The 26226-nt window shown below is 43.8% G+C and overlaps 1 protein-coding gene across 1 annotated transcript in view; it reads left to right on the top strand.

The window, feature by feature from the left end:
• The window catches only part of UCK2 (uridine-cytidine kinase 2), a 76627-nt gene that overhangs the window by 35021 nt on the left and 15380 nt on the right, over positions 1 to 26226 (top strand). The window contains exons 2-4 of the mRNA XM_049881121.1: positions 18469 to 18628; positions 19728 to 19824; positions 25415 to 25557. Coding sequence (XP_049737078.1) covers positions 18469 to 18628; positions 19728 to 19824; positions 25415 to 25557 — 400 coding nt within the window. The remainder of the gene's footprint in view (positions 1 to 18468; positions 18629 to 19727; positions 19825 to 25414; positions 25558 to 26226) is intronic.

The raw sequence follows: 26226 nt of genomic DNA on the forward strand, positions 1-26226 counted from the left end.
CAGTAAAAAAAACCCAAAAAACCAAACCCGCTGCTGTCAAGTCGATTGCGACTCATAGTGACCCTATAGGACAGAGTAGAACTGCCCCACAGAGTTTCCAAGGAGCGCCTGGCGGATTCGAACTGCCGACCTTTTCATTACCAGCCATAGCACTTAACCACTATGCCACCAAGTTTTCCGATAGGACCAGTGCTCTTTAATAAATAAAGAGCTTTTATAAACCAATAAGAAAAGACCAATAACTTAATGAAGAAATGGGCAAAGGACATCAACAGACAGGTTTTAGAAGGACTTTTGGGCGTATAAAAGGTATCCACCCTGACTCAAAAGAGAAAGGCAAAATAAACAGATCAAAAAGTTAGATATTGTTAAGGAGATAAGCGTGTTGACCACATTTATCTCTGGGTGATAGGATTTAGTCATTTGTCTCTTTGTTTAATTTTTTTTCATGCATCATTTTTTTATAATGAGAAAAGGCCACCCTTTTCCATCAAAGTCTTTGCACCTTCTTTTTCCTCTACTCCTACAACTCCCAATGCTGAAACTCTTCCTTCCATAGGACCCTCTTGGACCAGAATCACTAAAACCGCCATATTCCTGACCTCTTTGAATATTCCTTTATCTTTTTTTCCTACCAAGAACTTGTTCTCTTCATTTCCATTTTCCCAGCAGCCAGCCCTCAGGGGGAAACTTTCTTCCTTATCCTTTTTACCTTTGGACCTGGGGGTGGGGTTGAAGGAGCTTGCTCTCCTTATCGTTACTTTCAGATCCTTCTCCTTCCCTCCCAGCTTTGAATCTCAGATCTTCAGAATGTAAGACCCACTACCCCTCCTTATAACAGCTCTGTTAGCTCCTGAGCATTCTGCTTTACTTCTCCAGATTTTACCTCCTGTTTTTAATTTTTGGGATTTTCATTGTAAACATTTGTGATCTGTTTGAGCCACTAACGCAACCCTAAAGCTTATTATTACCAATAACTACAGTCCTTCCATAGCCTCAATTTCATGCATTCTGTTCCCTGAGCACAATCCTTCTTTCTAGCTTTCCAGTTTACTTCTAATATCTCTATTTAATTAAAAAAAAAAAAAAGATGGGGAAAGTGGCAGCGTGAATTCTGTCATTACATTTCTGTAATGACAGTGGTTCTCAAAGTCTCCTTGCTTGAGTCACCTAGGGCCGTTGTTCCTCTGCAGTTTTCTGGGCCCTGCCTGCTTCTTGACTAAATGCTTCATGATTTGATTGTATAGAAAAATGTCATCCGCAAAAGAATTGCTTTCTTCTTCACTATACATTGTTTAATGGAGGATTTTACCAGCCAGCTGAATGGCATTGGAGTTGTTTGGCAGAAATGGGTTTAGAGGAGAGGGTACTGGCCCTTGCTGGTGGCTGTGGTATGAACACTGAATATATAACGAACACTGAATATGTAAGGAGGCGGATGCTTCTGGCAGTCCATGATATATTCAATATTCTTCACCAGTACAGTAATTCAGAGGCATCAGTTTTTCTTCAGTCTTATTCATTTTCCAGCTTTCGCGTAAGGCACCTTAGAGAAGAGAATTAATTTTTATTGGACATCTATTTTGTGCTAGGCACTATCTTATGCAGACTACCCCGTTAACACTTATTATGCCTTTGTGGAATGAGTAGCACCCACAGGTAACGATAAGGATACCTAGGTTCTAAGAAGCTGAGTTGCCTCAGTTATAACTGGCATGGTAGAGTCAGGGATCAGACCAGCTCCTGTGTTCCTAGCCTGGCTCTGAAGCACCCATATTTTGCCTTTTGGGACTTTTTTGGTAGATGGGTTGTTTTTGTCCGTTTTGCTTGCCTTTTTTTTCCCCCTTATCCATCTTGCTCAGAAGTTTATTGAGTATTTCTGTGAAAACTCAAAAGTGCTATGAAATGACAGTTTTGCCCATCTGCAGCCTGATGATCACGACTCATTTAGAAGACCCCAAGTCACACCACTGAATCTGGAAGCAACTTTTCAGGTACCACAGAAAGTTTCCTAAGTCCAGTGGTCAGTTTTACTTTTGTGTGTGTGTGACTATTTAAGAACAGTTATTTTAAGACAGCTGTATATATATCATAAAATTGACCCATTTATGGTATACGATTCAATGATTTTTAGTGTATCACAAATATGTGCAACCATTACCACGGTCAATTTTCAAACATTTTCATCACCTCAAGAAGAAACCCTGTATTCTTTATCTATCACCCACGTATCTTGTCTCCCCCAGCCCTAAGCAGTCTACTTTCTGTCTCTATACATTCCCTGTTGTGGACTTCCATGTGAATGGGATCATTTCATGTGTGATCTTTTGTAACTGGCTTCATTTCACTCAGCAAAATGTTCCCAAGGTTCATTCATGTTGTAGCATGTATCAGTACTCCATTCCTTTTTATGGGTGAATAATATTTCATTGCAGAGCTATGCCACATTTTGTCTATCCATTTATCTGTTGATGGACATTTTGCGTTCTTTCTACTTTTCGACTATTGTGAATACTGCTGCAGTAAACATTCATGTACAGGTTTCTCTGTGGATATATATTTTCATTTCTCTTGGGTATATACCTAGGAGTGGAATTGTTGGGTCACATAACTCTAGATGGAGTCCCTGGGTAGTGCAGATGGTTAAGTGCCCAACTATTATCTGAAAGGTTGGTGGTTTGAACTCACCCAGAGGCACCTTAGAAGACTTGCCCTGGTGATCTTTCAAAAGGTCACAGCCTTGAAAACCCTGTGGAGCGGCTCCGCTGTGCACATATGGGGTGGGGGTGGGGGTGATCCATGAGTCGGAATTGACTTTAGGGCAACTAACAACAGCAACAAAGGATGTTTAATCATTTGAGGAAATGCCAGAGTGTTTTCCACAAGTGTCTGGATCAGTGTACCAGGGTTGTGATTTCTTTACATCCTCGGAACACTTGTGATGTAACTTTTTGATTTTAGCCATCCTTGGGGGGGTGAAGTGGTATGTTATTGTGGTTTAGATCTGCATTTTCTCTGAGAACTAGTGATGTCAAACATCTTATGTGCGCATTGCACATTTGTGCATCTCCTTTGGAGAAATGTCTGTTCAGATCCTTTGCCCGTTTTTTAATTGGGTTGCCTTCTTATTGATAAATTACTAGTAATTTATCAATTATTATTGGATTGTAAGAGTTCTTCATAATTCTCGATGCATGTCTGTTATCAGATACTTGATTGACAGTTTCTCCTTTTCTCTGGGTTGTCTTTCGCTTTCTCGATGGTGTCCTCTGAAGCACAAAAGTTTTTAATTTTGATGAAGTCCAATTTATTTATTTCTTTTGTTGCCCCTGCTTTTGTTATCATATCTAAGAATTTTTTGCTGAATCCAAGGTAGTGAAGATTTACCCCTATGTTTTCTCCTGCAATTTTACTGTTTAGTTGAAGTCTAAAAGTTAGTTGAGTCTGTTTAACATGTACAGTAGTTATTAACTGGAATATTTGATGAGGTGGACACTCCTATATGCTGGATAGCAGCAGTTTAGTATTAGAGCATACAAAACACAACAGGAAAAACTCTCTAGGAAGTAGTTGTAAAATGAAATGATGTATCTTCATGACATATATCCTTGGAGAGAAGGAAAAAAATCTATGTTCAGAAATATGCGTAAACACAAGTTAAAAGAAAATGCTCGTATCCGCTGTGACTTAAAAAAAGGGAAATTGAACTGTGCATCAAGAAATGACAAGAGTATTAATTCCTAGGGCTGCTGAAACAAATTACCACAAACCCTGTGTCTTAACACAGCAGAAGTTTATTCTCTCACGGTTCGGTAGGCCTGAAGCCTGAAATCACGGTGTTGCCAGTATTGGTTCTTTCTGGAAGCTCTGAGGAAGAATCTCTTCAGTTCGTTGCACCTAACTGCGGGTGGCTCAGGCAGCCTTTGGTGTTCCTTGGCTTGTAAACACATCTTTACATGGCTTTCCGCTGTGTCTCTCTGTGCCTCCTAATGAGGACATTGTTGTTGGATTTAGCGTCCACCCTAATCCAGGAAGATCTTGCCTCAAGATCCTCACCTTAATTACCTGTGCAGAGACCCTTATTCCAAATAAGGTCGCACCTGAGGTTCTGGGGGTTAGGACCTAGACATATCTCTTTTGGGGCCACAATTTAACCCACCATGGTTGTTGTGTGGCCCCCAAAATCCATGTCTGTTCCATATACAGAATACAGTCACCCTATCCCAATTAATTATTAAGTAACAATGGTTTATGAGGAAAAAAGAATTATGAAAGGTGAGAGGTTGAATGTCTGGAATTTAAAAAAGACCGTCTCTAGATAGTAAAAGACAATTGTTATTTCTGGATGTGGGAAATATAACATCAAATTTGGGTGAAGTGTGCACAACTTGACCTGGGTGGATGATGTCACTAGCAAGTACGCAAGAAAAAAGGATATTTTTGTTAAATGCTGTGATATATACTCATATATATGTATATGTATATAGGGTCGCTATGAGTTGGAATTGACTCGACAGCACTGGGTCTGGTTTTGGTTTTTGCTGTGATATATTCAACTATGTAACAGCAACTAAAAAAATAGGAGTGTGGTAACGTGTGTGTATGTATGCATGCAAGTGTATAGATGTGCATACGTGTGTATGTGCAGTTGTATATATATTTAAGTGTATGCATCCATATATACTTGTATATAGAATAAAGCACATGGGGGCACAAACACTTCTTAGACTTAACCAAACACCTTGCAGGATTGGTTTATGGGGTCTGAAGGCTTAGGACTAAAGTTTTGTGGGACAGCCCAGTCAATTGGCATAATAGTAGTGTATAAAGTTTATGTTCTACATCCTAGCTTTGTGAGTAGCATCTGGGGTCTTAAAAGCTTGTGATACAATTATTGGTTTCTACACATCTGGAGTAAAAGAGAAAGAAGGAAACCAAAGACTCAGGGTAGAAACTAGTCCACAGGACTTAGTCTACATGAACCATGACCTCATCTCTCCTGAGACCAGAAGAACTAGATGGTGCCTGGCTATCACTGCTAACCATTATGATCATGAACACAATAGGTGGGTCCTGGTAGAATGGAAGCAAAATGTGGAAGAGAACTTAGATTTTTAGAAAGTCTAGAATTGCTGGACTGGTCAAGACTGGAGGACTCTCTGAGACTATCGCACTGGGATACTTTTTAAACTTTGAACCAAAACTATTCCATGAGGTCATCTTTTAGCTAAATAACAGATTGGCTCCTAAAGTAAACAATATCTTTTTTAAATATTATACTTTAAAAGATTGTCTATATGAGCCCCGATGGTCAACATTTTCTTGAAAGCAAAGAGGAGAAGGCAAGGGGGGCAGGGAAATTAGATTACTGGAAATAGAACAACCAGGATGGAAATAATGAGAAAGTTGACACACTGTGAAAAAGATAACCAATGTCACTGAACAACTCGTGTAGAAATTGTTAAATGGAAACCCAATTTGCTATGTAAACTTTCACTGAAAACAATAAGATATTTGGATTAAAAAAACAAAAGACCAAACAGCAGAAGGTGGATGGTCATTGATTTTTTATTTTAGTTGAACTTTTTATTTTGCAATAATTGTTGATTCACATGCAGTTGTAAGAAATAATAGAGAGGTTCTATATACCCTTTACTCACTTCCTCCCTATGAAAATGTCTTACAAAACTAGTACAGTATCACTGCAGGATACTGACGTTGATATAGTGACGACACAGAACATTTGCATCACCAGGATCCCTCATGTTGCCCTTTAGTAATAGCCATCCCTACCTCCTCTCACCACCACCATCTCCTCTGGTCCCTGTTCCCTGTTAACCTGTTTTTCATTTCTGTAATTTTGTTGTGTGTGTGTGTATGTGTGTATATGTATATATATCAGAATCATATACTGTGTGACCTCTTGGAAGTGGCTTTTTTCACTTAGCATATTTTCTGGAGATTCATCCAGGTTATTGTGTGTGGCAGTAGTTCCTTTTTATTGCTGAGTAGCTTCCCATGGGGCCCTGATGGTGCAGTGGTTAAGTGCTATGGCTGCTAACCAAAAGGTCAGCAGTTTGAATCCACCAGCCGCTCCTTAGAAAACCTTTTTGTCCTATAGGGTCGCTATGAGTTGGAATTGACTCGACAGCAATGGTTTTGTTTTTTTCTTTTTGGTTTTTTGGTACCAGTTTTTGTATGAACTTCAGTTTTCATTTCTCTAGGATGAATGCCCAAGAGTACAATTGCAAAACTCTGGTGGTGTAGTGGTTAAGTGCTACAGCCAGCTGCTAACCAAAGGGTGGGCAGTTCAAATCCACCAGGAGCTCCTTGGAAACTATGGGGCAGGTCTGCGCTGTCCTATAGGGTTGCTATGAGTCAGAATCGACTCAATGGCAGTGGGTTTGGTGTTTTTGGCTTATGATAGCACATGTGTAGTTTTGTAAGGAACTCCCAAACTGCTTTCTGGAGCTGCTGTACTGTTTACGTTCCCACCAGCAGTGCATGAGTGATCTAGTTTCTCCACATCCTCACCGGTGTTTGGTGTTTTCACTTCAGCCATTCTGACAGGTATATAGTAATATCTCATTGTGTTTTTTTTTTTATTAACTTTTATTAAGCTTCAAGTGAACGTTTACAAATCCAATCAGTCTGTCACATATAAGTTTACATACATCTTACTCCGTACTCCCACTTGCTCTCCCCTTTTTGAGTCCGCCCTTTCAGTCTCTCCTTTTTCCTCACTGTGGTTTTAATTCACATTTTCTTAATGGCAACTGAAAAACTGAACATCTTTTCATGTGTTTATTTACCATCCTCTGATGAAATGTTATGTCTTTTGCCCATTTTCTATTTGGGTGGTTTGTTTATTTTACTGTTCATTGGCTGTATATATTCTAGCTATCAGTCCTTTGTCAGATATGTGTCTTGCAGATATTTTCCCCCAGCCTGTAGCTCGCCTTTTCATCCTCTTAAGACGGCGTTTCACAGATCAGGTTTTAATTTTGATGGAAGTCCAGTTTATTAACTGTAGTTGGGCATTAGACATCGGTACCAGAAGAGACTAAAAGAGGACTTAAAAAAAGAAGAGAAAGTCTTTTGATAACCAGATATTTTGTCTTTTGGTTTTCTGCAGCTTGGATAAGGACTCCTGGAAAAGAAGAGTTAACTAATGTAAACTTTGTACGACAGAGCAAGGCTGTGCGATCAAGTCCACATTAATATTTACCCGATATGTGGCCTTCAGTTTGGGAAGGTTCAGCAGAGGATCCAGCTGGCACAGTGTGCTCTCCTTTATCCACTCGCTTTTAAAAACAGACAGAAAACATCGACTTTATTTTTGTGCCTCTTACCCAAGACATCAAGCTCTAGGCTGTTATTTCTGTGATGGGCACGATATTCCTGTTCAGTAAGTCAGACTGTAGCTGGTGGGTGGGTTTTGGTGTGCCTCCTAGGACAAGGGGCTCAGTTTGCTGGATCCTTCCACTTACCTCACAGCCCTCCAGCAAAACGGGAAGGAAATAGACCCAACCCCACCCTCGCCCACAAGACAGAAATGAATTGACCCTCCAGCAGGCCCCTGTTCCTTTTTTTTGGAGAGGGGTTCGTAAGCAGCAAATTCACCAAAGCTAGCAGTAAGCCTAGATTGATTCACTTTTCTTCCTTTTTTCGGTGTATGTGTGTGTGGGGTGCCTTTGTGCTTGTCTTGCGGAGAATACGAAGAGAAGTATCCACAGATTCCATATCCAGGCCCAATCAACAAGAGGAGGCTGAAATTAATTGTTGTTTTCTACTGAAGAATTTTAATTCAGTTGTGAGGCCTACGTACGTGTTCACCTGAATACCAGGCACAGTCCTGTCTTGATGTTTGCTTTCATGTGGTGGCAGCTTTTAACCAGGCTGCAGGTGAACTTATAACTTGGCTGCGCTTGAGGGGTGTGGGCATCCCTATCCCCGTACGACGATTTTTGTTTTGGCCCGATTTACCTTGAGTTTTTCCCCCTCATATTTACCCGCACCTTGTACATGGTTGTAGGTTGTAGTCATAATATACATGCCAACTTGTATTCTCTCACATATTTATTCATGTTACTGATAAAACTGAGTTTGTTATGGTCAGAGGGCAGGAATGTTGTTAGGATTCTTACTTTGTACTGTTTTTGAAAAAAGAGTTCTGCTAGTTGATAACAACAGCCAGTGTGAGTGTCCCTGTTCAGATGTGGTGAGAGTCTGTTCATTTCTGTCCCGCACACCTGTCCTGGGTTCCCCCGTTTCCCAGAGTACCTGCCTCAGCCACCTTAAGCACGTACTTAGACGCCATTTTCTACCAAGAGCATATTGCAGTGGATTACGAGCGAATTGTTGTCTTGCTCTTTTCCTAGTAAAATACTTCTCAGAAAAATTAACTTCCAAGCCTCTGCTCTCAGGGCCCGCAGAAGGAGTGAATTACAGAGCCTTGCTGAGTCGTTCTGCTCCTGGCAGCACCTGTATGTTCGGTTTAAACATTGCTGACATCACACCTCTGTTTATTTTTAGGGTTGTGCGGCTCTCGGAGAGATAGAGGTTTCCATCTGATTATGTGGCAGGGAAAGGGTTAGCGGTTAAGAGCATGTGTTCGGAAGCTGGCCTGCTTGCCTCTGAAGACTGGCCCAGCTGCTTACTAGCTGTATGATCTTGGGGCACGTCACTTAATCTGCCTCTTGGTGCCTCAGTTTCGTCCTGTGTGAAATAAGGTAATAGAGTTGGTTTGAGGATTAAATGAGGTAGCAGTGGGTGTTATATGTGAGGTGGCATATGGTATGCTTGTAAGTGTTACCTGTTGTTCACTGCCTCTGTGGTTATTCTGAACCAGTTTAATTCCATGACTTAGCGCTTTTTAGAAGTTTCTCGTAAGTGCTGGAGACTCTAGCCAAACACGCAATTTTATGAACCCAGATGTGGATTTCAAAAGTATCTTGGCAATTTACCTGTAAATTCTGGGAACGTGTTTCTGTTGATCAACTGGAATATTTCTCAGATGCGATCAAATACTTGGATTTTTCTAGGCTGGACAACTTTTGCAGCACTCACATAAGGATCAGGAATTAAAAGTGGAAACTTCTGTTGTGGGGAATTTTCCATCGAGTACTATCTATGGAAAACCTGGTGCCTTAGTTAGGTTAATAGCTACTGCTGCTAACCAAAAGGTCGGCAGTTCAAATCCAGCAGGCGCTCCTTGGAACTGTATGGGGTAGTTCTACTCTGTCCTATAGGGTCGGTATGAGTCAGAATCGACTCGGTGGCAGCGGGTTTGTTTGTTTTTACACTATCTATAGTCCTTTGGGTTTTTCCCTTCTAGGTCTTGCTTCCTCCATGGGGAGCTTGACCTGCAGCTCAAGCAAGTGCCAAAAGATGGGGAGGGATGTTTAACTCTGGTCTGATGCCTTTGGGTCCACATGTAGAGGCCACCAGGTAGCAGAGAGCAGAGAGAGGCACTCAGTGGTCTGAGGTCACTGAGCCGGGCAAATGCTCCTCCCCACCCGTTCAAATTCGTATGGCAATCAGTTGGCAGATTAGTTGCTTGTGGCCTCTGTGATGAATAAGGTAGCCTTTGGCCCAAGAAATGAGGATATCCCCAGCCTTCATAGAGCATTTGCATCGAGAGTCTTACAGTGAGGTATGCTGGGTATGTGGGCGTTAACATCAGTATTAGTTGAAAGTGACAGAAAAGCTCAACTAGCAGGGTTTATAAAAGATAATTTACCCCACTCTCATTCCTGTCTCAGCTCCGTGAACTCAGGTTCCTTTTATTTAGCTACTCTACTACCTTTAGCATGATGTGGGTGCTGCAAGGTGGCTGCTTGAGCACCGGCCATCAAGTCTTCATTCCAGCCAAGAGGAAGGAGGAAGAGTCAAAAGAGGGGGCAGTTATCCTTTAAGGAGGTTCCAGGAAGCTAACACTTAACACCTGCTTATCTCATTGGCAGAACTTAGCATGGTCACAATTAGCTGGGAGAGAGAGTCATTTGCCTAGCTAAAACTCAGGGACTCTTACGCTGAGGAAGAAGGGGAGAACTGAGATTGGGGTACACAACTAGCTGTCTCTGCCCAAGGCTCTTAGGTACTTTGGGATGAGATCCTTGGGAAAGTAACCTAAGTCAAGACTGAGCAGGGCCAATTATATCTTTGGAATTCTGGGTGCGAAGAAAAAAGACTTTTTAAGACATTTCCTGTGATAATCTGTTGCACAAACGTTTGCGTGAGCCCTTAGCTGCCAAGTCTGCCGGGCTCTGGGGATAAAAGCTGGGGTTATTGGGTTGACCTGTGGCTACTTTTTGGTACCCAACCAACCAGCTGCTGCAGAGTCTGTTCTGACTCATGGCAACTCCATGTGTATCAGCAGAACCGTGCTCCTCAGGGTGCTCAGTGGCAGAGGCTAGGAAGTAGATCATCAGACCTTTCTTTTGAGGAGCCTTGGTGGACTTGATCCACCAGCCTTTTGGTTACCAACGAGTGCATTAATTATTTGCACCACACAGGGACTCCTTTTTGGCATCTAAGACCCTTATATTACATAGCAATTTAGTGCATTTCTCATTTAGATACCTGTGTGAGTGTGTGGTGGTGGTGATGGTCAATTGTAGCTGGAACCCACTCAGCAATGAATGGGCCTGGGGCCATCTATAACTCCAAGATGAGGTGGCCTTGCAGATATTCCCAGGGAAGGATTTGAGTGACAGCTCCTTATTGATGCCACCCACTCAGTCTGTTTGATTGAGAGTCGAGTCAGCAGGTTTGAGCTTCCTTCTCAGTTTCACCTAGGTTTGGTTTTCTCATGCATGTAAACTAGAGCTTCTGAGCCTTGTGGGAACAACCCCTGCCCCCAAAGGAATGATGTAATGTCTGGGGGCCGTGGTGGTTTCCCCTAGATAGGCACCATATAAATTAGTGGTGTGCTTATTATTTAATGTCAGGGACAAGGAAAACCTCTGTCAAGTGTAATTGATGTGACTTGTGCACAGTCCCAGAGGGAAGGAGCTAGATGGGGTTTCCTGCCTAAAGCGGCTAAGCGTTTGGCCTTCTAGCACTGTTAGCTGCTGGCGCCTTGAGAGTTCAGAGCAGGTGTTACATGAAGTCTGCAACCCATTCTGAAGAGTGGGGAGGAAGTGAGAATCAAGAGACTCCTCACCTGGAGCTAAGGAGTCCTGGTGGTGCAGAGATGAAGTGCTTGGCTGCTAACTGAAAGGTTAGTGGTTGGAGCTCGCCAGCTGCTGCTCGGGAGAACGGTGTGGAAGTCTGTTTCCATAAAGATTACAGCCTTGGAAACCCAGTGGGACAGTTTTACCCTGTCCGATACGGTTGCTGCATGGTTCAGAGCTCCAAACCTGTTTGTTCCAGTTCAAACGGCTGCTGAGAATTTCCATTTCTAACAAGTTCTCAGGGGAGACTAATGCTGCTGATTAGGGACCAATTCTGAGAACCACTAGGAGAGCCTTGGTTCTCAAAATTTATTCTACGTAAGAATTATCTGGGGATCTTGTTAAATCAGATTCTGATTCAGTATATCTGGGGATGGAAGTGCAAATCACCTGCAGGGGGTTGAACTGGAATGAGTCGGTTCGAAGCCCCAGTTTGGTTTTTTTGGGTCTCACTTGGAGCTGCTTAGCTATTTAAGCTCCAGGCTGTGTAGTTGCCAGGTTTTCGCCCATCGGAGGAGTCCTCTCTCTGATGTTGAAGCAGCTCACTCAGGGGGTGACAGTTTGATAGAATCCTGAAACACTGGGCAGCATGGCTTAGTCTTTACCCTTCTGTAAGCTTGCACATGGGAAACACCATCTCATTGCCCTAAGGATATGCCCAGCCCAAAGGAAACCTCCTGAGGGCCAAGTTATGCTGCCCTGAGCTGTCCAGCCCTGTGCTCTGCCCAAGTTCCGAGAGGTTTAGTGTTGGTAGTGGGGATATATGACCAAGAGGCTGGTTGGTTGGTTGGCTCACTCATTCAGCAGTATTGGAATTGGAAAAGAGGGTCTTAGGATTAAACCCAAAAGATATACACCACCTTCCCTGAGAAAATGATTTTAGAGAAGTAATACTTTCTATAGCAATGTATGACCTCGACAGCTGCCGCTTTGGAAACTGCCAGCTGGAGGGCATGTTGATTAGATGTTGAGTGCCCTGGGGACTTCCTGAATGGGAAGTGTCTCCGAGAAACCAGCTTTCATTGTTCAGCACATCTGGTGGACTGGACTTTATTGTGAAATAGAATGTTGGCATGTTCTCAGAATTCCAGCACTCAGAGGAATCCCAAAGCCGTTGTAAATTGCTCTCCTTCACCATGGATGTTTGTGAGATTTAATCCTATAGGTTTTTCTTAAAAGGATTCTCTGGGCCCCATACTTACTAATTCCTAACAGCTGGGCTCTTTTGAACATAATCCAGATTTAGAGTCCAGACACTTACAGTAGGTTGTATTGTGTATGGTTTTTGGTTGTTTACTCTTAGCTTTCTTTTTGATACACAAATCCCTTGCTTGCCTTTAGTTACATGAGATTCTATGAAATTTAATATAAATGTTGGCTTTCAGTGATGCAGTGAGACAAAACAGTTTTTCTAACCAGTCCCCTCCCTGCTTCCCTTCGGCTATCATTGTTCTCTGGAAGTGGAGTAAATTTATGGGTAACACTGGGGCTGATACCATAGCTTCTTCAGCTGGGTACAGCGAAAAGAACTGTGCGTTTGGAGTCGCTGGAGCTGGTTGGCAGTTTTAAGCCCTGGAGAAGAGCTTGGGTGGAGACTCAGCTCTGTGACTTTGACCGAGTCGTCTAACTTGGTTGATTGTCTGAGTTTCAATTTCCGTATGAAAAAATAAAATAACATCTTCTGTAGAATTAAGTAAGATAATGTCTTCAAAATGCTACACAAGGGAAGAAATTTTAAGTCACCTTCATTGGTCTTCAGTATGATTTGCTTTAGTGACCTGGTATTAACTTTCTGTTCAGACAAGAACCCACTGTCCCAGCAAGCTATTTCCTTCCGCCTCCCCCACACTCTCAAAGATGTGCTAGAAGTGGCCGGATATATTCTGGGTACACTGCAGTAAATACGAGAAGAAGACGGAAGAAGAATTGTTGCCTTTGAATTGTGGTGTTGGAGAAGAATATTGAATATACCATGGACTACCAAAACAATGAACAAATCTGTCTTGGAAGAAGTGCTACCAGAATGCTCCTTAGAGGCAAGGATGGCAAGACTACATCTCCCATACTTTGGATGTGTTATCAGGAGGGATCAGCCCCTGGAGAAGAACATCGTGCTTGGTAAAGTAGATGGTCAGCAAAAAGGAGGAAGACCCTCAGCAAGATGGATTGACGCAGCAGCTGCAACAATGGCCTCAAGCATAACAATTGCGAGGATGGCACAAGACTGTGCAGTGTTTTGTTCTGTTGTACATGGGGTCGATATGAGTTGGAACCGACTCAATGGCACCTAACAACAACAACATGGACAACTAAATTTAGCTCCCGCTCCAGCAGGCAGTGTCAGTTTGCCTGTGGGGTGGGCGGTGCAACAGGTAAGGGGGTGGGCTTTGGGCTTGGACTGCTTGGGTTAGAATCCTGGCTCCAGTGCCCTGTGCCCTGGACAAGTCATTTAACCTCTCAGACTCAGTGTTCACCATCTGTAGAGTGAGAATAACACCCATCATAGAAGGCTGTACTAAATAAATGAGATTATTTAAAGTGTGGCGTTCTTCCTAGCACATACAAAGACAAGACACTGCTCATTAAATGTAGGCTGTTGTTACAATTATTATTTTAAATTTTACCTTACCATAGCAATTGGCACTGCTTCCTATTTTTAGCATTCAGTAGAATCAAGATTTTCTGCCTTCACAAACTCATTATTTCCTTTCTCAAGGGAACAAGATGACACCTTGCAAACCCCTTTCCTTCTTTAGAAGAGGGCAGGGTTGGGGAAAGAGAAACACCTAAATGAAAGTGAAGGAGATGAAGAGGGAGGGTAGTAAGTAAGGAAAAGACCATCCGCTCATGGCAGAATGAAGCTCCTTCCTTCCTCCCTCCCTCCCTCCCTCCATCCCTTCTTTCTGTCCTCCCTCCCTTCCTCTCTCCCATATAAAATTTCAAGCCTACACAAAAGTAGAGAGAACAGTATAATGAACTTCTGTGTACTCATCACCCAGGTCCAGTAGTTATCAAGATTTTTTCAGGGCTCATCTCTTTGAGGGACCAAGAGAAAGAAAATAACAGAGAAATCTAGGGTGATCTGGAGACAGGTGCTTCCTTGCTTATTCATACAGTGGTATTTATCTCCTGAGCGATAAAGAGATTATCCTGTCTTGAAACCTTTTTATATCGTTCGGTTGAGGAAAAGAGAAATCAGGATTGTACAGTGTTAAAAGCGAACCAAATCAGTTTGTGTCAAAGTTGATCCCGACTCATGGCAACTCTGTGTGTGTCAGAGTAGAACTCTACTCCGTAGGATTTTCTTTTTTTATTTTGTTGCTGTTGTTAAGAATATACACAACAAAATGTACCAGTTCAACAATTTCTACATGTACAATTTAGGGACATAGATTTTATTCTTCAAGTTGTGCAACCATTTTCACACTCCTTTTCTGAGTGTTTCCCCCGTTGACATAATCTTAATGCCCTCTAAGGTTCCTGTCTAATCTTTAGAGTTGCCGTTGTCACTTTGATCCCATGTAGATAGTTTTTAAAAGAGCATACTGCTCAAGGCAGACCTTTTTTATTAGTTAAGCTAAACTATTTTTTGGTTTTAAGAAGACTTCAGGAGATATTTTTGGTTTAAGGTTTAAAGATCTCAGGGCAATAGTTTCAGGGGTTCATCCACCTTCCATGGCTCCAGGAAATCTGGATTCCATGAGAATTTGAAATTCAGTTCTGCATTTTTCCCCTTTTTATCAGGATTCTTCTATGGACTCTTTGATCAAAATGTTCAGTAATGGTAGCCAGGCACCATCCAGTTCTTCTGGTCTCATGACAAAGGAGGCAGTTGTTCATGGAGGCAGTTAACCACGCATTCCATATCCTCCTCCTATTCCAGACTCTCCTTCTTCCTTTGTTTCAGGTAAATAGAAACCAGTTGTGTCTTGAATGGCTGCTTATAAGCGTTTTAAGACGCCAGGCACTACGCATTGAACTAGGAGGTAGAACAGAAACATTGAACATGTTATTAGGCCAGTTAACTGGGATATCCCATGAAACCATGACCTTAAACCTCCAAATCAAGGAACCAAATCCAATGAGATGTTTGGTTGTACATAAGCAACCTCAGCAGCTACTCTTTGTTGTTGTTGTAAATATATCTGTCACACGGCTTTTGCCAATTCATCGTTTCACAGGTGTACAACTTATTGACAGCAATTATAGTAATCGACTATGCAACCCTACCCTTAACACATTTTCTCCATAGGATTTTCAGTGGCAGATTTTTCAGAAGTAGATTGCCAGGCCTTTCTCCCAAGGTGCCTCTGGGTGGACTCAAACCACAACCCTTCCAATTAGCAGTAGGGCATGTTAACTGTTTACACCACCCAGGGACTCTGTTCAGTTTTATGAACGTCATTTAACTCTGCTTCCTCATCCATGAAGGATAACCTTTGTGATCTCCACTGGTGGCTGTAATGGAGCACTTGGAATAAGGCCTGACACCTAGTAAGTAATCACTAAAAAGTTAGCAGTTGTTGTTGTCGGTGGTGTGTTTGCTCAAAGGAAGGGTCACAAGCAGGACCCTAAAAACACGGAACCGAGACGTGCAGCTGTGACCAACAAAACAGCCTTACTTTCTCCTTCATGGAGAATTGTGATGAGCACTGTTGCTGTTATTGGTTGCCGTCAAGTGGATCGTGATTCATCGCGACCTCATGTGACAGTGTAGAATTGCCCCATAGGCTGTAATCTTTACGGGACCAGATGAACAGATCTTTCTCTCGCAGAGCTGCTGGTGGGTTTGAACCACTAACCCTTCAGTTATCAGCCAGGTGCCTATCTGATGTGCTACGGTGGCTCTTTGTGATGAGCCTTAAGTTTGTAGAATTGCACCCACTATATATCTAGTAACCCGATGTTATTGGCCATAACACAGCCTCTGTCCTAGATTGTGTCTGGGTTAAGGGAAATTATTGGTTATCTGCTAAACTAGGCAACATATTTTTTTCCCCAAATTTCCACCTATTTTGGTGGTAGTGGGATTACTTTTACTTAAATTGATGACATTTATGTAAAAAATATTTGATAGGTTTTAACTGTAAATAAAAACCACCATGACTTTAGAAGAACCATGTAGTTTTATATACATCTGGCTTCATGAAAACGTGGACCTTTCTTTCATTTTCATTCTTCGGACGTTTAGAAGGAATTCTATCTACTACTAGAGGTAACAGGTGTAGACTTTGCCCTCCTACAGCCTTAGGATGTGGTGGGGAAGGGGAACCTTAACCCATTGCTGTCATTAATTCTGACTCATAGCAACCCTAGAGGACAGAGTAGAACTGCCCCATAGTGTTTCCAGGGAGCAGCTGGTGGATTTGAACTACCAACCTTTTGGTTAGAAGCCAAGCTCTTAACCACTGTGCCAACAGGGCTCCTAGGACGTGAAAAGTAGATGGAAATTAGGAAAAGGAAACTATGGGTCTACAGGTTTTTAAAAATTAGTTTATAATAGCATGAACCGGAAAACCAAACCTACTGCCATCAAGTCGATTGTGACTCAAAGTGACCCCATACGACAGAGTAGAACTGCCCCACAGGGTTTCCAAGGAGTGCCTGGTGGATTCGAAGTGCTGACCTTTTGTTTAGCAGTCATGGCTCTTAACCACTGTGCCACCAGGGTTTCCATAATAGCACAGAGCCTTTGATTTTGTTGTAGCGTTTTTATTTTTGACTCTAGTCTGATTTATGTGCAAGTTTTACCTTCTTGTGATTTTATTATTTTATCAGCAACTCCAAAAATCCTAAGTCATTTTAAATGCTTTTGTGTATTCACATGCAAAAATGTTATGAAAAGAAAACAAAGTAAACTGTCTTCAAATATCAACAGCCGAGTCAAAATCTTACAGTTCTTTGAGGACCCTTATTTGGTCGTGTGTCACAACTTGTACAGCAGAGCATGTTGTGCAAAGCAGTCCAATTCGTGTTGACTAGTACAGCAGGAACAACCAGTTTTCCTTACGCTCAAATCAAGTACACAGCTTTAACAGTTTTTTGGTTTTCCCCTGTTAAATCCGGTTGTTAAAATAAGTTCAAGTGTAAGGTTCCTAAGGTTGAGTCCAAGAAACCTCTAAATAACGTTAATTTTTTCATGTCTTATAACTAGGTCAACCAGTTCTATAAGCAGACTTCTAGCTTCTAGAGTGTTTGTAATTTACACCTTAAAATTCATCTTTGTATCAACTGAGAGGAAGAAATGAGTTACTTGGTAAATACAACCCTTTTCTTCACTACCTCATTTCTTTTGAATTTACTTATTTTTATAATTCTCTTTACAAAGAGTCTGTGTTACTGGAGAGAAAAACAGGCAGATAAACATATTACAGACAGCATAACACAAAGCACCTAGGTTTGGGTTCCTTTGGAACTGCTTTCCCCAGTCAGTTGGGATGCCCTTTGTTTTAAGTGTTGACGTTTTTGTCCCATGTCTCTGAGAATCCAAAAATGGTGGCATACATTTGTGAAAAGGCTTACCGTAAGGGTGAAGAGGAAGCCTGCCCTTCCTACAGAGTAAAAAGTAAGCAACACAGCGAAAGCCAGATGTTGGTCTACGGCTGACCAGCTGAGCTCTCAGGCTGTGGCTTTGGGTTCTGTTGACATAAAGAGAAGTTCAGGAGCCAAGGAGTGTCCCATGGCTGTACAAAAAAAAAAAAAAAACACACCGGTTGCCCTCGAGTAGATTCCGACTCATAGCAACCGTATAGGACAGAGTAGAACTGCCCCATAGAGTTTCCAAAGAGCACCTGGTGGATTCGAACTGCTGACATTTTGGTTAGGAGCTGTAGCACTTAACCACTACGCCAACCACTATGCCATCAGGGTTTCCATGGCTGTACAGTCATGTCTTTATTATCCAGAGACCCAGTGGCCCATCAGCACTTCACCAACATGTCCCTGTTGTACCAGGGCACAAGGAGGGCAGAATAAATTAAATCTAGGTTACCTTTTATTAGTGGCTTTGGGAAAGGTTTTTATGGAAGAGGAAGTAGAATTTACTGCCCCCTCAGCTGCCAGTCACTACAGATACATGCGAGGAAGGGACTTGCGGGTCCTTTAGGCTCCCTCTTAGCAGGTGGATCCTTCTCCTTTAGCTTTGTAATTCATTATCAAAATGGCAGTCTTTGGGCTCTTCCAAAAGGCCCTTGCTCGAGGGGGGTCTGCGTTGGTCCAGCACCCTGGACTTGCTTTCTTTCACATGCGCTCCCTTTCTCTTATTCCTTGGTGCTCTCTTCTGTCCTTATAGTCTTCCGTTTGTGCCAAGATTGTGCAGCTCCTGGGTCAGAATGAGGTTGACTGTCGCCAGAAGCAGGTGGTTATCCTGAGCCAGGATAGCTTCTACCGTGTCCTCACTCCAGAGCAGAAGGCCAAAGCCCTGAAGGGCCAGTTCAACTTTGATCACCCGGGTGAGTGGGGGATCCGAAGGGGTGTGTGTGCGTGCGTGCGTGCGTGCGTGCGTGCGTGCGTGCGTGCGTGCGTGCGTGCGTGCGTGTGTAGGGTAACTTTGATCTGTTCATGATCTGTCCCTGGGACTGTGTCCTCTTATAAAATGAGGGACCATTAATGACTTTGCAGGGTCATTATGGGCTCGTATGAAAGAAAGAATTCTGAAACGCTTTGTGTTGCGTTTGGTTCATCGAATGCTAAATCAATCTGTCTGAGTAAGGGTGACGCTGTATGATCTTTTTACTCATGGTGGGCCATGACACGGGATAGAACACATGCAGGCTGTTTCTGCCTCTGCTGTGTTACCGAAGCAGCCTGTGGGATGCCCCCACGCCCACCCCACTTGTGTGTGCACCCAGCATGTGTGTTAGTCTCACTGATTAGCAGAAAGGGAGATGGGAGGGTCTGTGGTGGCTGCCAGGATAGGTTTTGCTCTGACAGTCCCAGAATAGCTCACTCTGCTTTAGTAGATTTGTGGTTTGGGTTTCTTATAATTTGTTGAAATCAAAACTTCTCAGTATGGGCTTATCACCTGGCTTTAGTCATGAGTATGGGGGTCCCTGTGGTGCAGACGGTTAGCAAGTTCAACTGATAACCAAAAAATTAGAAGTTTCAGTCCACCCAGAGGTGCCTTTGAAGAAAGGCCTGATCTACTTCTGAAAAGTCAGCCACTGAAAACGCCGTGGAGCACAGTTCTACTCTGACACACACGGGTTTGCCGTGAGTCAGGATCAGCTGCAGGGGAACTGTGTTTTTTTTTTTTTTTTTTTCAGTTTTAAGTACAATGCCCAGGACAACAGCTGAGCTTAGAGTGGAGGAGAGAGATGTCTGAGGCCAAGGATGGCAGTGTAAAAGGAGAAAAAAGAGTTCAGTGTATCAGAACTGACTCCTGAATTCCATTCTGGGACACAGGGACTTTTCTTTCTGCATTGGGCAGACATCTGTCTTTGAGGGATGTCCTCCAGGTTTCACGGTGGGATTGCGAGAATTCCCCGTGCATGACTGCAGGAGAGGTCATTTTAAAATTATGAAGCATATTAACTGCTTGGTTTCCTTCAGATGCCTTTGATAATGAACTCATCTTCAAAACACTCAAAGAAATCACAGAAGGGAAAACGGTCCAGATTCCCGTGTACGATTTTGTCACCCATTCCCGGTAAGTGAGTTGTTGGGGGCCCAGGATTGCTACCCTTTGCTCCCCCGAGGCCCCAGGTGCTCTAAGACCCCTGCCCTCATTTCCTGCCTGGTACCCTCTCGGCCTGCCTCTGAAAGGGCAGGGACAGCGGCATGCACTGTGGGCGTGCTCGGGTTGAGGAGGTCATCCAGGAACTTCCTGGAACAGTGTGGTCATCACGTTCCATTAACTGGAGGTTCATGAATTTGGGCTTGGATGAGGGACTGATCATTTGTTCTGATCTGCGTCCTTGAGCTGTGGTTCCTGGAATAAGACGGAAGGGGGCAGGGTTAGAGGAAGGGCAGGAAGACAACAAAGAAGACTGTTCTTTCTGCTCCTGGTTTACTCACAGTGGGATGGTGTGGAGAGGTCTGAAGCCTCTGAGGTCACCATAGACTCTGATCTCAGGATCAGTCTTCCAGAAAGCATATTTACCTCAGTCAAATCAATTGGCTTTCCCCAGTGAAGCCTCTCATTTGATGGCCCTGTTTAGGAGTAGAGGAGTGGCTCGACCTCTGTTTTCGTTCCCTCTGAGTGGTGGGAATAGGCTTCTGAAGGACTGCCATTCCTGCTGGCCAGGCTCTCGAGGCCCTAGACTATCGAGCCCCCTTCTGAGCTGTGTAGAACTCCTAGCTTACTCTTGGTTTTAATATTACATCTTTTGGGACTTCCCAGCCAGACTCTAAACTCCTAAGTGGTATTTTGTACCAAGTGTGATGCCTTGCATTTTCTTGGCCGGTGGTTGCTCAGTAAATGTTGTATTTAGCTCTGGCGTGTTTCTCCTACAGGTTTCTGTTCTTCCTTCCTTATCCCTTAATTTCACTCTTATGAGTATAATTTTTTTTTTTTTAATGGGAAATTAAATCTCATATTTCCTCTATTAGCAAGTGTGTCTATTAGTTTCCGTTAGTTTTATCTCCTGGTCTGCCTTTAACACAATGCGCTGCACATCTCTCTCTCTCATGAGCCAGATTTAGTCAGAGGGAGGTGATGAGAGGACGCTCGTCATATGGAGTGGGGCTATTTGCTTCCTCACCTTCATTCCTCACCTGCATCTTCGGAAGTACTTCTTTTATGGGCCAGACTCTACTGTGCTGGAAAGTCAAGGAACAAGATACCATACATCACTCCTTCAGTATCAGTCTATTTTCCTAACCAAACCACTACACGTATTGCAGAAGTGGAAGTAACGTGAACATGGAGGGGCTGGGAGAGTGACTCTGGAAGGCTGCAGCCAGATAATCCGAGAAAATAGTTCCCACTAACTCCAGCCTCAGGCGCTTGGTGGGGCTCAGGCAGGCACTGGAGCAGGAAGAGCTAGAATTCTTGGAAAAGCCCAAGAAGCTACAACATCTGGGCCTGCAGCCTTCGAGTTGGGAGCTTGTGGCGTGATTTGCAGAGTTTCCTTGTCTGGCTATTAGGATCTTCTGAAAATTTGGGGGTTATTTTCGCTAGCATCTTCCAAATCTCTCACAAGCTCTTCTCATCAGCAAAATACCCTGGAGCTGTATAGGGAAAGTGGTTCTGGGAAGTGCAGTTTCTGGCTTCAAGAGGGGAGTGTGGTGGTGTCAAGTTGATGAGAGATGGTCCAGCCTACCATCTCCCAGGGAACTCATAGTCCAGGGTGGAACACCAACTGAAGAACTACAGTGAAGCATGGTAATTAAAGTGAGTTACACAGAGGAGGAAGGGATGGCTGGCAGATTTAGAGCAGGCTTCATAGAGGAGGCAGTATTTGAGCTGTGTATTGTTAAGCATAAGATGTTGTTAGGGAAAGGACTTTCCGAGGTAATGGGTAGGAGGGCATTTGAGGAATAGGCATGGACAAGCTTGGTGGGGGATTGCAGTCGTTTAGGTATAGAGGGACGGGGTCCTGGTATGTGGGGGAGTGGCAGGAGACGGAGGTATCTGGGGAGGCAGGCAGGCCTCTCACGTCATCAAGGGCTGTGGAAGTCAGGACCAGGTGCACACATATTTGTGGTTGGGAGCCACAAGTGGCTGTCTGTGTAGGAGAGGAGAGATCATTCTGGGATGTCACTTAGGAGGCTTTGGATTCACCCAGGTGAGAGATGGGTAAGGGCCTGAGGTAACGCTGGAAGTGAGGGTGGTGGGCGGGAGTCGGGCCTGAGCCGGGTGGAGCTGAGGAAAGATGTGGTGAAGGGAGTACCTTATGCAGCATGAGTTCCATGGAGTTATGTATTAATCAGAAAAAACCCCAGCAGAATTCCCACTAGAGAGATGCTTCACTTTTTTTTTTCCTCGTTTCTCTTACACCTTATATTTCAAAACCTTATTCATTAGTGGCATATGGAAATTTGGCCGATCACCCTAGATCATAGCACCCCCTACCCCACACATACACAACACACTCGCTCTCTGAAGGGCCTCTTGTTTGACACTCGTCTGTTCAGGGTTAACTGATCCCACCCCACAGATTGTTGGGTGGAGACTGGGAACACAGAAGACGCCCCCTCACTCAATCATCCATTTCTATTCTTCCCCTTCTCATCAGCCAAATGAGAAGGCTGGACTAAATTCTCTCAAATGCCCCCGCCAGCTCATGCAGGTTTCTTCTTTGGACTTCCAGCCAGACTCTAAACTCCTAAGTACTATGTGTGGTTCCTTGCAAATTCTGGACTAGTAGTTGTTCAGTCGATGTTGTTTTTAGATCCGAGTTGTTTTGAAAGTTTCTCCCACCTACACCTCCATGTGGACTTGGGAAATAAGGCATTCCAACTTCTTGGAGCACCAACAACACAGAAGGCAGCTGTGTTCTCCTTCCTTTCCCAGGAGGCACTTCTGTGGAGTTGGAAAACCACTGGCTCCGTTTTAGTATTTATCAGTTGGGCATGCTGACAAACGTTTGATGTAACGTCAGTACACGTGCACCTAGCACAGCCACTGTCTGTGGTGTGTGTTTGAAATGGAGCCTTAGGGACCTCACAGTACATTCTCTGTGTTTCCCAATGGAGCCTTCTACTGTCGCCTTAGCCCACAAGGAGTTGCTTAAAGTGGCTCATTTCACTCACTCATTGATCCTTTTTTTCCTATCCATTTGCCTTTTGAAGTCTCCCAACTTAGTGCCTTATCCTAAACCACAGTGGGCACCCTGTTTTCTGGCAGCTGACGTTCCTCTAGACCAGTGATTCTTAGCCCTGGCTGATCATTAGGAATACCTGGGGAGCTTCTAAAAAAATACTGCTGTTCTGGCTCCACCCTAGACTAATTAAATCAGAACTGCTGAGGTGCAGGTCGAGATGTATGTCTTAAAAAGCTCCCAGGTGACTCTGATATCCATCCAGAGCAACACCATTCTGGATAGTTCCAGGGAGTTTCCTAATCTCACCCAGTCTTTTTCTCCTGTCTCCCACACTCCGTATTCTGCTACCTTGATGGTACCCCAGCAGTGCCTGCCTTAGAATTTAGATACCAACCCAGAATCCAAGCTAATAAGAAGTCACAAGTGTTTGTGGGAGAGGAGGAAGTCTGAATGGAATCCTCTTTTGTTGGCAGCTGCTTCTGTTGAGTTCCTTGTGTCGGCACAGATAAACTTGTTGTCCTAAGGAACTTGAAAAAACATTGTTTTCATTGGTGTTTTATCCAACAAATGTTTGGTGGTCTGCTAGTCAGGGAGAGCAGTAAACCCTGCAGTGGTAATTGTTACCTCCCTTCCAGTGAGTTTTGAGCAAGAGACATTGGGTGATGTGTAGGTGGTTATAGGACAGAATCAAAGGATAACAATACAGGTAGTCTCCGACCTGTGGCATATTCTTGGGACCATCCATGGTTCCTTATTTTTTGTGGATCTTATCATTAGTAATACATACTATATACAGTGTTACAGCATGTAATTTGCTGATGTTATCATTCTCAGATATAATATTTCCAACCCCGAAAGACAAAGATGGGATTTTATAAAGACACTGATAATAAAAGGCAATAATAATGAAAACTTAAAAAGAAACCCCCAAGGTATTCAGAACCAACTTATGACAGAGTAGTTGTGGGAACAGAACCCATCATAAGTCTGGGGATGGAACCCTACCATAAGTCAGCGACTACCTGTGCCATGAAGGGTGGAGGCAGGGCAGAGCTGGACCATGCAGGCACCATCTGTGAGAGGCCCTGCACTTATCCATTTTAGCAACATTTCACCCTCTTGGCTTTTAAAAATTTTAATTTTATTGTAAAATGTTTATAGCAAAAAAAAAAAATTGCCATTTTAGTCATTTTTATAGCTCAGCAACATTAATTACTTTCACTGTGTTGTGTCTCCATCACCATTGTCCATTTCCAAAAGGTTTACTTCCAGCAGAAACTCAGTGCCCTTTAGCAGTAACTCCCCTCCCTCCCTCCTCTTGTCCCTGGTAGCCACTAATAAACTTTTTTCTCAGCATTTGCCTCTTCTAGATATTTTATGTGAGGTGGTATCATACAGTGTCTGTCCTTTTGTGTCTGACTTACTGCCCTCAGCCTGTTTTCAGGGTTCACCCATGTTATAGCACATATCAGGACTTCATTTTTCTTTAATGACTGAGCAATATTCCATTGTATGTATGTTCTACACTTTGTTTATCCATTCATCTGTTGATGGACGCTTGGGTAGTTCCTACCTTTTGGCTATTACGAAAAATGCTGCAGTGAACCTTGATGACAAGTTACTGTTTGAGTCCCTGCTTCCAGGTATGTTGGGTAGGTAGATACCCAGGAGTGGAATTGCTGGGTCTTACTCTTGGAATCGGCTCAGCGGCACTGGGTTTGGTCTTTTTTTTTTTTTGGACTCCTCCCTGCCTTTTGAAAAGTCATGTTTACATCAGTATCTGCCTTATACTTCCCACCCCGAGGGAAGGGAAGGTGGATGAGGCAGTGTATAGCCCTGTTTTATGGATAAGAAAGAGGAGCCCTAGGGAGCTTAGGGTGGTAGAGCCAGACCAGACACCACTCTAGATTCCTTACTTCCTTTGAAATGCCTTCTTGTCTTTATCCTCTTTTGTGGAAACTCCCTTTCCTCTCTCGTCTCTCTCCCTCCCTCCCTCCTTTCTTCCCAGGGCTGGATAAGGAGGTAAGCATGTTGAGAGAAAACTAAGTGTTTTTGAAGTGCAGATCAGAACAGTGTTAGGTTCCATAGATGCCAAGTATGAGGGCATTCCTGGAGACACCCTTGGAGAAAAAAAGAAATTATATCTGCTTTTGTGTATCTGTGTTCTTCATTCAGCAGCAGGCTTTTTATTCCAAGGAGAAGGATGTCTGCCCTCTGTTTCTGCTTTTTGGTGAAAGCTTAGAAGACTCTGGTTGTGAAGGAGACCCTTGCCACCACTTTGGGTGACATGTAGGTGGCATGTCACTTTGCCCTTTTTGGGTCTTCAGTGGTGGTTCGAAGGCTTTGTCAGGTTGTGTTAATGAAACCCTCTCATACTGCTTTCAGCCTGTGGGAAAAGGGGTGTGTGGGAGGTTGGACGTGGAGAAAGGAGCTGCAGCAGAGAGTGGCACTTGAGTCAGCCTCATGCTCTGTTCTCATCTCCCTTGCTAGCCCTTGCCTGGCTTGGCCTGTCACCTCTTCTGTGCTTTGCAGGAAGGAGGAAACAGTGACTGTCTACCCTGCGGATGTTGTGCTCTTCGAGGGGATCTTGGCCTTCTACTCCCAGGAGGTACGAGACCTGTTCCAGATGAAGCTCTTTGTGGATACAGACGCGGACACCCGGCTCTCCCGCAGAGGTACGTTCTAAACATCTCAGGTGGCCCTGTTGTCAGCTACCCCGGGGTCAGGGGAGCCGAGGCTTGCATGCCTCCCTCATGTCTGAAGCCTGTGCCTGCCCTGAGGCTGCTGCCTGGCTGCCCCGCACGGCCTGTACGCCCCGCAGAGCTGAGTTGCGTCAGTGCTACCCCAGGGTGTCATGCTGCCCAAACGCTTGGTGACACTCAGTGACATCTGAGACAGGATTAGTCACTTTACTCTTTTGGATAATGAAAGGGTTATCCAGAGGTCACTGAGATGAAATAAGAAGTTGACGTTCTGGTTTTGCCGGGAAAAAGTTTTGATTAACTGTTCAGTTCCTTATGAATTTTCCACAAGGGCATCGGAATCAAGATGGGAAATCACCTGAGGACATTTGGGGCAAGAATACCCCCTGCCTAGGGTGCTGGGCAGCCCCTCCCAGTGCCTCCTTTTCTGGGCCTTTATCATCCGGAAAGCTTTATGGAGGTGTTGTCATTCTTTCCAGCCAACTCAGGAGCCTAGTCGGTCGTTCCCTCTGCTGGCCTTCTTAAACGTGTGCTGCAGTGACAATGCAGATGCTTACCAGTTGGGGGCTGAGTCTGGGGTTAACTCTAGAGGTCGTCGAGCAGAGAATTGGCTTCTGCTAGGAGAAGAGGCTTCACAGAGGA

The sequence above is a fragment of the Elephas maximus genome, chromosome 3, assembly GCF_024166365.1.
Source record: "Elephas maximus indicus isolate mEleMax1 chromosome 3, mEleMax1 primary haplotype, whole genome shotgun sequence".
NCBI classification, from domain to species: domain Eukaryota; kingdom Metazoa; phylum Chordata; class Mammalia; order Proboscidea; family Elephantidae; genus Elephas; species Elephas maximus.